We start from the raw sequence: 16,373 nt of genomic DNA, 5'->3' as shown, positions 1-16,373 counted from the left end.
CCCTACCTGTGGGGGTGGCAGTCACCTGAGGCTGCCTGGCCCCTCCCTGAGCCAGGCAGGGCTATAAAAGCCCTGGGGCCAGGCGGAGGGTGACACAGAGTGACACAGGGAGCCGGGAGCTGCTAGCAGGTGAGTACCAGGGAGCTGGGCTGGGAACGGGGGGTCTCCCCATTCCAGGGGTGCTGCTGGGAGCAGGGGGATGCTGCGGTCCCTGGGCTGTGTACAGGACCCTGCCCAGTCCCCATGGGGCTCGGAGCTGGGGCTGGATTTGGCCTCTGTGCCCCAAGGTTTGGGCGATGTGTTTTGGGGCACACAGTGATGCAGGGCTGGACTTTGCCATGGTCACAGTGCAGGGCATTGGGGCATAGGGGGGACTGATGGGGGTTTAAAGGCAGTGAGGAGCAGTCAGGGGGCTGTTCCCATGGAACATCCCACTGTCACGTCTGGGGAACAATGAAATGCCCCCATGGGAAGCAGGACCTGCCACCAGCCAAACAATGCCCAGGGTACCTATGTCCCAGCTCCTGGGAAGTGGCACAGGTGATGGCCCTTGTGACATGTCCTTGAGTCACCCCAGAGGCCCTGGGTGACAGCCCATCTCTGTCACACGGAGCCAGGCATGTGGGCCAGGAGGGATGCTCAGGGAGAGGCTCCCGAGCCCTGAACCACCTTATCCCCATCCCCAGGCTCGGCAGCAACCATGGCGACGCTTTACCCCTCGCTGGAGGACATGAAGGGCCACCAGATCCTGCAGGTCGGTGTCAGCGGTGTTACAGGGGGGTGAGCAGAGCCCAATGGGGTCCCACCCGCACAGGATCCCGGGGGCTGGGGACACAGCCTGCAGCACAGCCCATCTCTCAGCAGGCGCAGGCAGCAGCCGCGGTGAGGACACCTGCCACCACGGTGGCTGCAGAGAAGCCGAAGCTCCCCTCTGACACCGGTAACGTGGCTGCCGCCAGCTGCCCCTGCCCGGGGGCTGCCTACGGGCAAGGGGAGCGATGGTCACTGTGCAGGGGGCTCAGATGAGACCCCACAGCTCAGTGCGTGGGTTGGGGATGGGATTTGGGGGTTTCTTTCCACTGGCCTGGGGTGTTCCTGGGAGGGAGGTGATGGTGGTGGCTTGGGAACCACAGGCGCTGAGGCCACTCTCGGTGTGTCCCACAGCGCCACCTGTGCTGTACCCCAACCTGGCCGAGCTGGAGAACTACATGGGGCTGGCTCTCTCCAGCAAGGAGCTCCAGAAGAACCTGCTCCCTGAAGGCAGCACCGTAGGTGTTGGGGCTGGCGGCTCCCCCTGCCCTGTGCGGGTCCCCATGTCACAGCATCGCTGGGAGGGGGTAACTCTGGGGCCCCGTCCTGCCCGGGGAAGGGACCAGCATCCCCCGAGGGCTGATGTGCCCCATGTCCCCCCTAGTCTTGCTGATCCCCCCCTCCCTGGCAGGAGCTGGCCACTGCCGAGCCACCCCCGGGCCAGCTGGTTGCCCCCCTGAGCGGGAACAACGCGGGGCTGCGGCGGGCAGAGATCAAACCGGGCGTGCGGGAGATCCACCTCTGCAAGGATGAGCGGGGCAAGACGGGGCTGCACCTCAAAAACGTCGACCAGGTGAGGGGCTGGGCCGGTGTGGGGCTGTGCACAGCACGGCATGGTACAGCTCAGCATGGTACAGCATAGGGGTGTTGATTGACAGTGGCTGAACATGAACCAGCATGTGCCCAGGTGGCCTAGAGGCCACCAGCATCCTGGCTTGTACCAGCACTGGTGTGGCCAGCAGGACCAGGGCATTGACCGTCCCTGTGCTGGGCACTGAGGAGGCCAAGCCTCGAATCCTGGGGTCAATTTTGGGCCCCTCAAGACAAGAAAGGCCTTGAGGTGCTGGAGTGAGTTCAGAGGAGAGAATGGAGCTGGGGAAGGGGCTGGAGCACAAGTGTGATGGGAGCAGCTGAGGGACCTGGGGGGTTCAGCTGGAGAACAGGAGCTGAGGAGAGACAGGGACACAAAGAAACGGCCTCAAGTTGTGCCAGGGGAGGTTGAGGTTGGATCTGGGGAACAATTTCTTCCCCAAAGGGCTGTCGGGCATTGGAACAGGCTGCCCAGGGCAGTGGTGGAGTCACCATCCCTGGAGGGGTTGAACAGACATGGAGATGAGGTTCTCAGGGACATGGGGTAGTACTGGGGTAGGGGAAGGGTTGGACTCGATGATCTTGAGGGTCATTTCCAACCAAAATGATTCTGTGATTCAATGACATGGCAGGGCAGGGCACAGCATGGCACAAGCGTGACAGCACAGAGCAGCGTGACATGGCACGGTGCACCATGGCATGGCAATGTGTGGCATTAAGTGGCACAGCATGTCACAATGTGACACGGCACAGTATGACGTGGTGCCTAACATGGCATGGCTGCCCAGTACCCGTGTGCCATCACTCCCTCCGTGTCCCCAGGGCATCTTCGTGCAGCTGGTGAAGGCCAACTCGCCGGCGGCGCTGGTGGGGCTGCGTTTCGGTGACCAGATCCTGCAGATCGACGGCAAGAACTGCACGGGCTGGAGCAGCGACAAGGCGCAGCGGGCGCTGAAAAAGGCGTCCCCGGAGAAAATTGTCATGGTGGTGCGGGACAGGTGAGCAGGCAGGTGATGCTGGTGACACTGCCAGTGACATTGCCAGCACTGACCGCATTCTCCCTGCAGGCCTTTCCAGCGCACTGTCACCCTGCACAAGGACAGCGATGGCCAAATCGGTGTCGTGGTGAAGAAGGGGAAGATCGTGGCGCTGGCCAAGGACAGCTCCGCCGCCCGCAACGGGCTCCTCGTCCACCACTACATCTGCGAGGTGAACGGCCAGAACGTCATCGGCATGAAGGTGGGGGCTGCGCACAGTCGGGGGTGCTCGGGATGGGGCCAGGGGAGCTACGAGGGACTGCTGGGGGGTGGGAGAGCTTGACCCCCCCCGGACCTCCCTGCTCTCTCCCACAGGATAAACAGCTCTCAGAGGTGCTGGCGGGGGCCGGGAATGTCATCACGCTGACCATCATCCCCACTGTCATCTATGAGCACATGGTCAAACGGTGAGACCGCGGGGCCGTGGTGGCCCCCCCCCACCCCACTGTTGTCCCACAGGGACCCCTCCAGGCGCCCCCCTGGGTGTCCCCACTGAGCACCTGTCCCTGTCCCCAGGCTCTCGCCGGGGCTGATGAAGTCGGCCATGGACCACTCCATCCCTGACCTGTGATGCCATCGCTGCCGTCCCAGGGGCTGGCGCTGGAGCTCGGAGGGGCTGCTGAAGGTACCTCCCAGCACCCCCAAAAGAAGCTGTTTTAGCACAAAACCCCTTGACTCTACAGAGGCTGGTGGCTGCTGGGTGGCACGAGGGGACCCCCCCAGCGGGGATGTCCTCACCTCCCCCTCATCAGCAGGGATGGGGCACATGCCTCCCCCTGTCCCGGGGTCCCCATGTCCCCCCGTGTCCCCAGTTGGGCCAGGCCCCTTGGGGCAGACGCCAAAGGCTGGTTCCAGCCACAGCAGACACAGACCCAGCGACATTTATTACATCCACCACAGACAGCGCGTACAGGACAGGGGCAACAAGAAAAGGGGGGTTACAGCTTTTTCAGTTCTGTATTTTAAAAATATATTATATAGATTTGTCTTTCAAATATAGTCGTTACATTTATTTCTTGGCAAAGCTTTGGATAGTCTAACAGACGTGTACACAGATCCACAAATACATTGCACAAGAGGCGTACGTACATCCCAGCTCCGCTCACAGCGCCCGCCCTGGCTGCTTTGCCACCGTTTCTCCCGAGATATTACACCTGGCAGCCGGTGCTGCTGCCTCCACCACCCCCCGTGCGGGACAGGGGATGCAGGGAAGCGCGGGGGATGGGGGACATGGTGGGTGTCGGCACGTGGAGCATCACCAGGTCCCCCCGGCCGGCAGCACCCGTGGGTGGTGGAGTGGGGTTGGGGGGGAAACACCGTTAGTTCAAGTCACGAAGAAGCCACAGACATTCGTGGGGGCGGGAGCACCGCGCACCCGGGGGGAGCCCCAAGTCTCACACCTTGCCAGCCCCCGCTGAGCAATCATTGCTGTCTTTGCTTTTTAAATAAAAAGGCATTATTATTTTTTTTTTCCGGAGGCCACCAGCAAAGTGGGGACTCGGCTGGGCTGGGGCAGGCGAAGGCGCTCGGCCCTGCCCGCACCCCTTGCTGCCCCCGGCAAAGGCATCCTGGAGCGCTGGCGCAGGACGGCATCACCGGCATCACCGCTGCCGACACCGCCAGAGCTCCCAGTCCCACTGCGCGGCAGCCAGAGCCAGGGCTGGGGGTTCCACCTCCTCGCTGCTGCCTCAGCCCCCCAACACCAGGGCTTCAGTCTGTACCAAAAAAAAAAGTGAACATAGTGCAAAGCAAAGGGAGGGACTGAGGCTCCCCTGGGGCCGCCCGGTGCCACCAGAGCCACACCGGGGCTCTGTCCCAGTGTGGGAGGCATCTCCCACCCATGGGCGTTTTGGAGAGGGATTGAGGGAGGGGGACACTGGACTGGGCTGGGACGAAGGTGTGCGATGGGGTCCCACTGTCCCCTGAACCTGACCCTGTGTCTGGGCAGGTTCCCTCCGTCCTCCCAGACTTCGCTGTCGTGGTGCAACCAGCACCCACTGTGCCCGCCCCCCCCGGCTCTCCTTGCTGCCAGGGGCTCCTCACCATCACCCATCCCTGGCAGGACAGGAACAGACTGCAGAGAAGGGGGAGAGCCCCCCTGGGGGTGCAGCCCCCCCAGCAGCCAGGGCCTCTGCAGCAGCTGTGTCCGTGGGGCAGGGGGTCGCAGCGTGGTGCTCAGTGCCATGTACCCCATCAGCGCTTGACACCGTTCTTCCAGCAATGGTCCTTTCCCTCCTCTGCGACAAAGGAGCTAGGGGGGGACAGCACATCCCCACACCCCCATAGACTCCCCCTGGCCCCTTCCCATTCTTCCCGGGGCTGTATAATGAGCCAGAGCTGACGAAGGACCCCGGGAGGGGGGACATGCCGGGGCTTTACAATCAGCAGTCGGGTCCGTGGGGGCGGGTGGGGGGCACTGGGGGGGTGTCAGGGCTGGGTGCTGCCCCCAGGGTTGGCAACGGGGCGACAGCCCATCCTGCGGATGGAGTGGAGCGCGACGGTGCAGCAGCCGCGCAGCAGCGAGCTGATGTTGTAGATGGGCTGGCCCTGCCGGCGCTGCGAGCGGCACAGCCAGGCCACCGTGGGCACGGCCGGCACCACCACCGCCAGCAGATCCACGATGAAGTGGCGGCTCCAGTAGCTCTTGGCCGGGGCGGCCTCGCAGCCGGTGGACTCCGTCGCCTCCTCCTCCGCCGCGCAGGCGATGGCCACCGAGGGGCTGGCACTGGGGGGCTGCCGCACCGCTGGGTTGCAGGGGGCTCCCCCCTCGGCCCCGCCACCCGCTGCTGCGGCGTCAGGCTCAGCCACCAGCAGGTCCGTGGCCCCAGTGGGGTTGGAGAGCTCGGGGACGGGCATCATGTCTTCCATTTCGGAGACCCAGACTGAGGTGGGGCTGCCCAAGCTGCAAGCCTGGGACTTCATCACCTTCTCCAGGATGGTGTCCAGGTCGGGCTGGCAGGGCACGAAGTCCGTCTGGATGGCCCGTTCCTGCATGCAGCTGGCCTGCACCCCCGCCTCCACGCCCCCCCGCAGCCCCAGCAGCTTCTCATAGGTGGTGCTGGGGGGCAGGCGGGCGCTGGGGTCGTTCCCCCCCTCCAGTGGGTCCGTATGGCCAGGAGCATCCTCTGCCCCCACAAAGCCACTGTCGGCCCCCTCGTCCAGCGAGATGGTCTGTGAGCCCCCCACGTTGCGGTCCCCGGCCCCCTGGTCGCTCAGCTTGGTGTAGGTGGAGCTGCGGGTGAGGGACCGGGCTGGGGACCCCCCAGCAGACTCACCGGCCCCCTCCTCCTTCAGCGCCCCATTCTGTGCCACCTCCATGCTGTGCAGCAGCGTCTCTAACTTCTTATTCTGGATGTTGATATCCACAAAATACTTCTGGAGCCCCTTGTCTTTCTCCAGGAGGTTGTTCTTCACCGTGTCGATGACCTGCTTCAGCTGCTTGATCTCCTTGCGGGCTTCCTTCAGCGCCAGCTGGGCCTCCACGCGATGGCACTCCTCCTCGATCCAGTCCTCCTGCATCCGTGACAGCTGCGTCTTCAGGTCCTCGATCTCAGCATCCCTGCGAGAGATGGGGAGGGAACGGCTGCTGTGCTGAGGGGGCTGCAGGGACAGCCGCATCCTCACCTGCCCCACACTGAGCCAGCCAGATCTCCCAGTGACAAGCGCAGCTGGATCCAGGGATGGATCCAGGGGCTTGGGGACCCTCGGGAGGGATGCTCAGGGACCCTCCAAAGAGATGCTTGGTCTCTTCCTGGAGGGGACACAGAGCCCAGGGCTGTGTGGGGACAGGCAGGTGCCCTGGGTGGGTGCGTGGCAGCTGGCATGCCGGCGAGGACGTGCCTAAGCCCGAGAGGAGCAGATGGGGATTAGCCACTCTCTGACGCTGAAATTCAGAAAAAACGTGGCAGAGACTTAACCGGGGGGGCAGGGGAGGGTGCAGCCACCACAGGTGGGACACATGGGTGCTGTGGCCCCCAAATTATGACTCCCCAGTTGGACGGGCGGCAATGCCAGCATACTGCACGCCTGCAATGCCGCTGCAAAGCCGTGAACCTGGTGCCAGGGCACAAGCCCGAGGATGAGACACAGCTCTGGGAACTGAGAGCGCCCAGAAGGACCAGTCCCACATGGGAGGTGCCACCGCGGGTGTTGGTGGCTGGCGCTGGGACCCTGCCCAGTGGCTCCCATGCCCAGGACTGTGCCCACTGTCCCCACGCTCACCTGTCCTGCAGCCGCTCCTGCGTGTCCTTCAGGCGAGCCTTCAGGTGCCGGATGCAAACCTCCTTCTGCTGCAGCGGCGTCAGGTACTGCTCCGGCGTTGGCGGCTTGATCCCATGGTTGTCGCTGCAGAGGTTGTACTTGGCCGAGCGCCTGCGGGGACATGGCTGTCACCCACCCGCCGCTGCTGGCACTGGCACGGGTGAGCAGGGGCTGGCCAGGGAACAGGGCTGGGTGGCACAGAGAGCTGAGTGCCACACGAAACGCTCCAGCATGGCAGCAGGGTGGCCCAAGACCCCCATGTGTGGTGACGGGCAGCACCAGCAGCCTCCAGCCAGAGATAGGAGCATCACGTTTGGAGTGGCCAGGCAGCATCGTGACCTTGCAATGCCCCTCAAGTCCTCCCACATGTGATGCCACCTCCGGGAGCTGGCAGGCGGCTGGGGACAGCCCCGGTGCCCATCCCACAGTGTGGCGCCTGGCTGTTCATGCCCCAGCTCGCTGGGACATCCCTGCGGAGCAGCGGGGCTGACACCAGCTCTTGCCAAACCTTGGACAGGCAGCACAAGGGGATGGAAACAAAGCTCTTGTCCAGCGTGCCTTGGGTCCCCGAGGACCCAGCATGTCCCTTGGGGTGCAGCAGCAGGGGGACATGTGCAGCGTGCAAGCCACAGCCACGGCAGGACAGAGGGACAGGGCACCGAGCTGGCAGGCGGGGAGACGGGGAAGACAGGACAACAGCGGCAGAGAGGTCTGGAGGAGGACGGTGGGGTCTTGGCGAGACACACCAGCAGCTCCGCCGGCTCCGGCACCACGGGCACAGCCTCGCTCCGCCGGCCCCTGCGCTCCTGTCCCCAGCCAGGCACCGGCAGCCGGGTGATGGGTTACCTTGGGGTGGGGCTGCTGTCGCTGCCCTTGTAGGAGCCTGAATTGCTGCTGCTGCTCAGCGAGGAGGTGCCGTAGGTGTCCCTCCCGGGGGGCGAGGGGCGCCTGGAGGCAGGGAGAAGAGGCTGTGTCTCAGGCCGAGTGGCTGAGGGTGCTGAAGACTTAAAGAAGGAGGCAAAGCCACTCCGTCCATACAGCCCGCGGCTGCCAAACCACCACACCGAGGAGGACACACAAGACAAAAGGACAAAACAAACAGCAGGGATCAAAATGGCACGGACACAGTGGTGGGGTGCAAAGGCAGGGCTGGGGGCTGCCCACCCACTCCCCCCACTGCTGTGGCATCCCCGCACCCCGAGCACCGGGAGCCCCTTGGGAGCCCCCGGCAGAGCACCGACAGCCGGGCAGAGCTGCCTCTTTTCTCTGCCCACGCTGCTGGCGGCAGCCGGTACCTAAATAACAGCATCCCAGGTCATGGAGACATTTGGAGGGGAATAAATGCTTCTTTTTCCTTCTTTCTCTCTTTTTTTTTTATCCTCCTGATCTTTAACTCAGCAAGAGGTTTTTCAAGGGCTACACCTCCCAGCATCACCGCCCCCACGCCAGCACCCCTCAGGGCTGGGTCCCCCCACCACCACCTGCCTTTGCCCGGACGGACAGAGGGGTCGGTCCCGGCAGCAGGACGGACAGGGGGACAGTGGGTGCAGCACTTTGGGGCTGCATGCCAGACAGAGAAGTGCTGTGCAGTGAGCAGAGACATGCAATCCCCCAAAAGTGGGGCTGGGGGTTGGTGCTGAAAAGTGGCAGCTGGTGGGTGGGTGATCGGTCCCTCCCTGCTGCCAGAGGTGCCAGGTGGGCGCTGGTGATCAGTCCTGGGGGTGAGAGGCCAAAGCATATTCACCTTCGTGATCCGGTGGACGAGCGTCTGCTCCCCGGCAGAGACATCGCCGCGGTGCCGCGGGTCCTGGGCGCGGGGAAACTGCGGGTGAAACAACAGAGAGAGGGCGTGAAGGCACAGAAAGGGCCCGGGGAGACGGGAACCATGCGAAGGGGTGAGCCCCTGCACTGGGCATCGGTTCAGACCCTGGAGCCACCTGTGTGCGGACAGATGTGGCCTGTATCCCCTGCACATCTGGGATGTGCTCCCTGCCTGCCTCCCACAGGCCAGAAACGCTGAGATGCCGCAGGGCAAGGGATTTCTCCACTTCCAAGGCAAAGGCACCTGCTCACATTTGTGCTGCCCACCCTCCCTCCCAGCTGGCAGTTTCCCACAACCTGCTCCTGCTCCATCCCCTTGGTCCAAAGCCCCTTTCCTGCCAGTCTCCAAGCACGGGACAAGCTTTCCCATGACCCCAGGTCCCTGCTCCCACACAGGGACACAGGGCACCTGCAGTGGTGACAACACTCGGGGCAGAGATGGCACGAGGGCTCTGACACCCAGCCCCAGACCCCGCTGAGTTCCCCCAGCACAGGCTGGGCACCTCTTTTTCCTTCATTAAGTCAGAATCACCCGTTCAGCAGTGACATTGGGTGAGGAAGCCCAGATCCCCGCACGATGCGGCAGCAGCAGCTAATCCCTCAGGAAACACAGAGCCTCGCTCCTGCAAATAAATAGGCCAGAGCCAGGGGCTGGCAGCAGCCGGCAGAGGAGGCAGCAGCTCAGGGAGAGCTCTGGAAAGGACCTACTCGGCACATCCATCCTGCCAAGCATCCCATGGCACCGCCACCACGTCCCACCACGGTCACAGGCTGCTGGGGACGGCCGGGGACACCGCTCAGGCTCCTTCCCCATCCCCAAGCCCATTCACCATGCCAGTATTGTCCCAGATTTTGGCAGCTCCAGCCCAGAGCAACGGGAGCGATGGGACCAGCCAGCAGATAATCGACGGGTGACGGGAAATGCCAAGTGCTGCTCAGCCCCGGTCCAGGACAAGACGGGGAGGCAGGAGAGAAGGGGGGGCACGGCCAGCTCACCCTGATGCAGCCTTTCGCATTTGCCATGCCAGGGCTGGGTTTTTCCAGGCTACCTCCTGCCTGATGCTCAAAGCTCGCGGTACCAGCCCAGGCCTCTGCTCTGCCCGGGATGCGCTGCTCCCTGACCCTCACACCAGGGCACTGCAGAGCCCAGAGCAGAGGAGCTGGCGATGCGCGGCCGCGGTGCCCCACGCCGGGGGGTGCCAGCACCCCTGGGATGCAGTGATCAAGATTTAGGGGTTCCTGGGATGGACACAGCGGGGAGGAGCCGGGCAGGGGGAGGCAGCACTCTGCCGTGCCGGATAACGGCTCCAAAGCCAGCAGCGAGCGCAGCCGGTGCTGCGGGTTTTGCTCATGCAGCAGCGTGAATCAGCATCCAGCGCAGGAGCCGAGCGCGGCCCTGGCGCCCGCGGGAGCATCCTGCGGGAGCATCCTCCGGCAGCACCACGCGGGGCTGCGGCACAGCCGGCTCCGGCTGTGGGGTCCCGCACAGCAGGGACCCCGTCCCTCCTCCCCACACCGCAGGGTGCTCCCCGAGCGGCTCCTGGGCAGGGCTGTGCGGAGATTTGTGGTCCATTCCCGCAGAGAGGAAAGGAAAAAGCGTTCAAAGCTGAATAACCACCTCCCTGAGCACGCTGCACGCCTGCAAACAAGAAAACAGCAGTCACAGGGGCCAGGAAACACAGGGGAGTGATCAAGAGCAGGTCACTAAAATCTAGAAACCATCTAATAGATGGGGCTTGGAGCAGGAGCCAAAGCAAAGCTGCAAGGACAAGCAGAAATGAAGAAATGCCATAAAAACAAGGATGGTGCTGGCACAACTGCCCATGTCTGGCCCCACACAGGGAAGGCGGCTCCTGTTCAACACGGGGACAAAACCCCAAAAACGAACACCGAGAGCCTCAGCAGCAGGAGAGGAACCCTCCTCCACCTTATTTTCACCTTTGCAGAGTGAGGAACATGGGAAATGTCTTGCAGGACACAGAGAAATGCAGGAGAATCCCTGGCCTGTGGGTTGGTCATTACAGAGCTGACCAAAGCAGTCTGTACGCCAGAGGAGAGGACGTGTACCCGGTACAGGCTCCAGCGAGACCTCAAGCAGCATGAACCTGGCACCAGAACCCGGTGCTGAACCCGACACCACAGGCGGCAAACGCTGCTCCCACAGCCAAAGAGCTCATCTCCGCACCATGATCCGTCTGGGACACACAGTCCCAGCCCCGCAGTGCAGCCCAGGTGTGCAATAATGCAGATTTTGACAGCCACGGCCCATGCTAGTGCACAGACACAGGGGCAAGGTCCAGGCGATTTGGGGAACATCAGCTTGTCCCTGAGCCAGGGGGACAGTGCTCAGTGCAGTGTCTTTGCTGCTGCTCCTGCTGCCCAGGGGTGCTGGTACAGGGCAGGGTCTGACAGTTCAACTTACACCAGATACAGAGATCACACTGCAAACCATCTATATTTTTTCTAGCAACTTGCAAATCACCCCCAAAACGCAGCTTGGGGGACAGGCAGGATGAACGCTGCCTGTTGCAAGGGTGAGCGCTCCCTCCTGCAGCCACAAAAAAGCCCCGTGAATTTCCCAGCCCGTCATGGAACGGAAAGGCAGCTCTCCTGAAAACAACAGCACAAAACAGCGCTTATTGTGGGCAACAGCATCAGCCCGGGGAATTCACGCTCAATAAAAGCGATGGTTCTTGGTAAGGAAACAGCCGGAGTCACAGCACAAGGAGCCGACACCGCACAGGGGGGAGCGCAGCAGAAGCCCCCAGTGCTGGAGACACCCCACACTGCCACCACCCAGGTGGGGACACCACGGGGCTCTGGGCGGCCCTGAGCTGCATCCCATTATGGTACCCAGCTGCAGCAGGGATCTGGGGCACCATCACCCCACCGTGATGGCGATACAAAGCCAGACAGGTGACAGAGCAGTGACAGAGCACACTGAGGCTCAGCCCAGTGCCCCAGGAGAGCATTTCCCCAAGAATTGTAGTTCAGCCATCATTTTGGGATTGCCGAGCTGCCTCTTTGCTTTGAATGCTGATGCTTCCCCACTTGGCATTGGATCCCCCAACAGGCAGACAAGGCTGGGCAGGAATCACTCCTCCCAGAAGCTTCTTCCACAGGAAAACGGGGCCACAAGACCCTGGACAGCCCCTCGCCACCGGCTCGGCGAGGCCGCTGATGGCTCTTCAGCCTCTTCCTCCGGAGGTTTCGCCACCGCAGGCTCTCTCGCTCCCAGGGCGCCTCTCTGCTCCACGTCTGCAGGGTTCAGAAGGAACCAGCTGCTGCGCTGGCCCGGGCTGCCCCACCAGCTCATCCTGACCTGCGGGGACACGCAGGAGCCAGCAGGTCCGGCTGGCAGCCCCGACCCTTGGCACGCAGTCGCTCACCGCGTTCCCCCAGTTTTATCACTCGCTGCTGCTTTTGTCGGGGCTCCTGTCACCCTGCACGCTGCCAGATTCCCTTATTTCCCTTGACGCATCCTGCATTAGGAGCGTTTTGCAATGGTGGCACCAAGCCCAAGCATCTAAGAGCAGCTTCGATTCCACAGAAACCTCGGGAGAAGAACCACGCCTGGCACACGCCGGCAGGCGCCTTCCCTGCGGGTCCTTTCCTGGGTTTTCAGCCTCCCAGTACTAACAAGATTAAAAGCAGACAGCAAAGTGGGGGAGGAAATCACAGCTTCATTTTTCCAGGGAACAAAAAGGGCTCCCAAGGAGACATCCCTGCCTTTCTGACACCGGCTCTGCTCTTTCCTTCACACTTAAAATAAGCAAAGCACTGAACACAGCAAACAAGCAGCCACCTGATCTGGGAGAGAGCGCTGTGTCCCCAAAACAACGGCAATGCCGGGATCGGTTTGTGTTTAGAAGGGACTGGGATGCAGTGGGTGGCACTGGGAAGGAGCAGGATTGGCAGCAGGGTTGGCAGAGCCTGGCCGAGGGGGGTCAGTGCCGCGGGCACCATCTGAACTGCCAGAGGCCAACACCGGCTGCCCAGCACAGTGGTGACCGTGCATGTGCTCCTCTTGCCACCGGGGAGTTTTGGGGAGGCAGGGGCTGATTTGCTCCTTCCCAGGAGATTCCAAGGGAGCAGCGATATCTCCAGGGGCTGGGAAACTGCTCCAGCAGAGACGGGCTCATCCCAAGGCAAATAGCGCTTCACCTGGTTCCGGATGGCGGGAGATGCTCCAGTTCACGCCAGAGCAGAGCGCTTGGGGCAGGAGCAGGGACAAAACACACAGGATGTTTATGCAACAGCACCAGAAAAATCAATTTTGCTAAGAGTTGTTGTATCACGTAACGAAACGCAGGAGCATCTCCTTTTATTCTCTTGTTTGTTATAAAATGCTGAGTTGACACCCAGAGATTACAGGAAAATAGAGACCATTCGAAAAGATCGGGTTATGCAGCTCATCACTTTTCCAGCTGACCTGGCTGCAGCGTCAAACAGGGAGGTGGCAATTCCTGGCCCTCATTAGCTAAAAATCAGGTGCCTGACCAGAGGGAAGAGGCTGGTCTCTTGCTGGGGCCTCTGCAGGCAAAGGGAAAAGAGCTCTCTGACAAATGCTGTAGCAGCAGAGTGGGAGCAGCACAGCCGGGATGCAGAGCCCGCAGTCCCACCCGAGCCTGGGGGGTTGGCAGGTTGGGATCACACCCCATAACCCACCCTGTGCTGCCGCTGCACTGGGCAGCCCAGCTGAGGACCCATAAGCAGAAAGAGGAGCCCGTTCCTTCAGGACACACAGGCAAAAAGATGGAAGAGAAATCCAGCTTCCAGCACAACAGCTGCTCCTCCCTCCGCAGCCCCGCACGGTGGCACCAGGTCTCCCCAGACCACCGCCCACCATAGACCAGGGCTGGGAGCTACGACGGTCACAGGGGATCAGTCCCCACACCCCTGGCATGGCCTACTCAAACATGTCGCATCTCCCGCCCCAGCTGCTGCAACGCTGCCGAGGCATTGCCCCTCCTGACCCCCCACCAGGGACCTCCGCAGCCCCACACACCGGGATTTGCACCTTTTTTTGCACAAGGTCACAGCACAACACACCCACTGCCCGGAGAGGGAGGATGCTCGTATTTTAAGCCCCAAAAACACAGAGCAGCAGGTTTCTGTGCGACAATCAGGCAGCACTGACCTTGCGGGGAGGAGAGAAAAGGAGCACCCGGCTCATCAATCAGCTCCTGGATTTTCTGTGTCCCTTCGGAGATGGAGCATTAAGCCATTAAATAATAAAATCTCAATTGCACAGCGGCTCCTGCAACGCCTATGGTGCCGAGAGACACATTTGGATGCTGGATGAGCAGATGTAGGTCTGGTGCATGCAGGGAGGGTCCAGCGCATGTGATGTGGGTCTAGTGCATGCAGGGAGGGTCTGGTGCGTGTGGTGAATGTCTGGTGCACGTGATGTGGGTCTGGTGCATGTGCTGTGTTCCGATGCATGCTCTGTGGGTCCAGTGCATGCAATATGGGTCCAGTGCTTGTGATGCAGGTCCGGCGTGCATGATGTGGGTCCAGGCGCACGCAGTGTGGGTCTGGTACATGCAATGTGGGTCTGGTGAGTGTGCCATGGGTCCGGTGCATGCAATGCAGGTCCGGCGCACGCACTGCGGGTCTGGCGGGTGTGACGCGGGGCCGGTGCACTCCGTGGGGTCCGGCGCGTGTGCTGCGGGCCCGATGTCTGACCCACCCCACGCACCCTCTGCCCCCCCTCGCCCCGCGATGGGGAGCGGCGCTGGCAGCCCCGTGCTGCGGGTCCACCCCCTCCGGAGTCCGCAGCCCAAAGGATGAGTCACGGCGGCCCCGCCGCCCCCCGCCCCGCTCCCCGCTCACCTGCGCGGGGCCCCGCCGGTGTCCGGGGCGGCAGCGACAGCGGGGGGGGCTCAGCGACCTGGCGGGAAAGGGAGGGAGAGAGCGGGCGGTGAGCGGCGGCGGCTGCGCGGAGCGGGGCGCGGTGCGACCCCCCCAGGCCCCCCGACCCCTCCCCCCGTTTCCATCACCTGCGCCGGCCTCCATGGGTGCGATGGGGCGGCCGGGGAGCGCGGCGGCGGAGGGATGGATGGAGGGAGGGAGGGAGGGATGAAGACAGGGAGAGAGGGAGGGACGGAGGGATGAGCCTCGCAGCTGCGTAATTTGCCTCCCTCCTCTGCGCTCTTAAAGCGACGGCGGCGCGGGTGCCCCCCCAGCCGGGTTTCCCCCTGTTTCTATGGCAACTCCCCTCTGCCGGGGCGCAGCCCAGCAAAAAATTACAAAAAAAGACAAAAACCAGCCGGTTTTGGAGGTTGGTCCCCGGCGGCGGAGCCCGCGGGCCGGGTCGCGCTGGGCTCCTCTCCCCGCGTAACCCCGGAGGAGGAGGAGGGAGGCGGCGGTGGAACCCGGGCCAGCTCCGCGCTGCGGACACGCGGCCCTCGGAGTCCCGTCCCCCCCCGCCCCCGGTTGTAATTTTCACCTAATTAGTCCAATTCTGAGGACATCCGTGCGCCTAATTAATGACGCACTTTCATAAAGGAAAATAAATAAATAAATGGGAGCGTTTGCCGCAATTAACTACCTACGGTCAGTCCGGCGGCTGCCAGGCCGGGGTTGAAGAGCGGCAACTGTCAGCACAGCGGGTTCGCTCCGAGCCCTCCGCGCTCGCTTGGGGGGAAATCACGCAGTGATCGCTGGCACGGCGCGGCTGGGCTCTCAAGCGCAGTCTGGTTACTCATGGTTCTACCTACACATCTTCTGTTATCTGTCGAACTTAACCTTTGCTAATTATTGAATGAGCAGACGTCTAGGGGGAGGCTGCTAGGCGCTTACTGGAAGGCACTGGGTAAGGTGTTGGGGTCCCTGTGGCAAGGAGTGGGGCAGGGGTTGGCTGCAGCGCCCCTCCAGAGCTGGGGAGAAGGTAACACATAGCTGTGTGATGTATATACACGTAATGTCCCACCTGTGTGACATATGTACACGTAATGTCCCACCTGTGTGACATATGTACATGTAACATCCCACCTGTGTGACATATATACATGTAACATCCCACCTATGTGACATATGTACATGTAACATCCCACCTGTGTGACATATGTACATGTAACATCCCACCTATGTGACATATATACATGTAACATCCCACCTGTGTGACATATGTACATGTAACATCCCACCTATGTGACATATGTACACGTAATGTCCCACCTGTGTGACATATGTACGTGTAACACGTGCATGCACACGCAGAGAACTCATCGTGTGACACCAGGTGCTGCCCAGGCCCTTGCAGGCTCCTGTTGTGTCTCCCCTGCGGTTATTTTGGGGCTCCAACAAACCTGTTTTGCAAATAAGTGAGAGGTTTTCTTCTTGGACTATTTCCTGCAAGATTTGTTCCTGCTTTATTGCGACACGCAGACGGATTTCAATGCGCCTGTGTCCTGCCTCTCATCCCTCCCTGCCCGCCTCCTGCCTCCTTTGTTCCCTCTCTCCCGGTGAATCCGCGGCTCGGCCTCTCTCCTTGAGAGGAAAATTAACGAGTTATCGCCTCTGCTGCGCTGGAGCTGCTTGGACCATGTGGCAGCGGCAGCCGTGGCAAAGGCAGCAGCTCTGGTGCGAGATGCGGAGTCATTTCCAATGGCTCTGGGGGAAGAAAAATGG

General features: G+C 62.0%; 2 protein-coding genes across 3 annotated transcripts; one reads left to right on the top strand and one right to left on the bottom strand.

Moving 5' to 3' along the window:
• Positions 1–700: 700 nt before the first annotated feature.
• On the top strand, positions 701–3,645 carry SDCBP2 (syndecan binding protein 2; the record flags this gene model as incomplete). 2 transcript variants are annotated; one of them, XM_082065377.1, is made up of 8 exons in its annotated part: positions 701–754; positions 865–940; positions 1,165–1,268; positions 1,442–1,603; positions 2,443–2,618; positions 2,688–2,859; positions 2,973–3,064; positions 3,174–3,645. In XM_082065377.1, the coding sequence occupies 8 exons, from the start codon at positions 701–703 to the stop codon at positions 3,226–3,228; spliced, it is 891 nt and encodes a 296-aa protein (XP_081921503.1). In that variant the 3' UTR covers positions 3,229–3,645. The 2 variants fall into 2 exon arrangements, with proteins under 2 accessions (XP_081921503.1, XP_081921502.1); XM_082065376.1 differs by having other exon boundaries at positions 865–945; positions 1,134–1,268.
• A 1,439-nt stretch (positions 3,646–5,084) lies between these two features.
• SNPH (syntaphilin) lies at positions 5,085–13,914 on the bottom strand (the record flags this gene model as incomplete). Its single annotated transcript, XM_082065375.1, has 5 exons — positions 5,085–6,216; positions 6,879–7,028; positions 7,764–7,921; positions 8,662–8,739; positions 13,879–13,914. 5 exons carry the CDS (start codon positions 13,912–13,914, stop codon positions 5,085–5,087), a joined length of 1,554 nt encoding a protein of 517 aa, XP_081921501.1.
• Positions 13,915–16,373: the final 2,459 nt, after the last annotated feature.

This window comes from Streptopelia decaocto, assembly GCF_964273445.1.
Source record: "Streptopelia decaocto genome assembly, chromosome: 14".
In the NCBI taxonomy this organism is placed as follows: Eukaryota; Metazoa; Chordata; class Aves; order Columbiformes; family Columbidae; genus Streptopelia; species Streptopelia decaocto.
The sequence above is the reverse complement of the archived record's forward strand: the minus strand, read 5'-3'. Positions and strand labels throughout refer to the sequence as shown.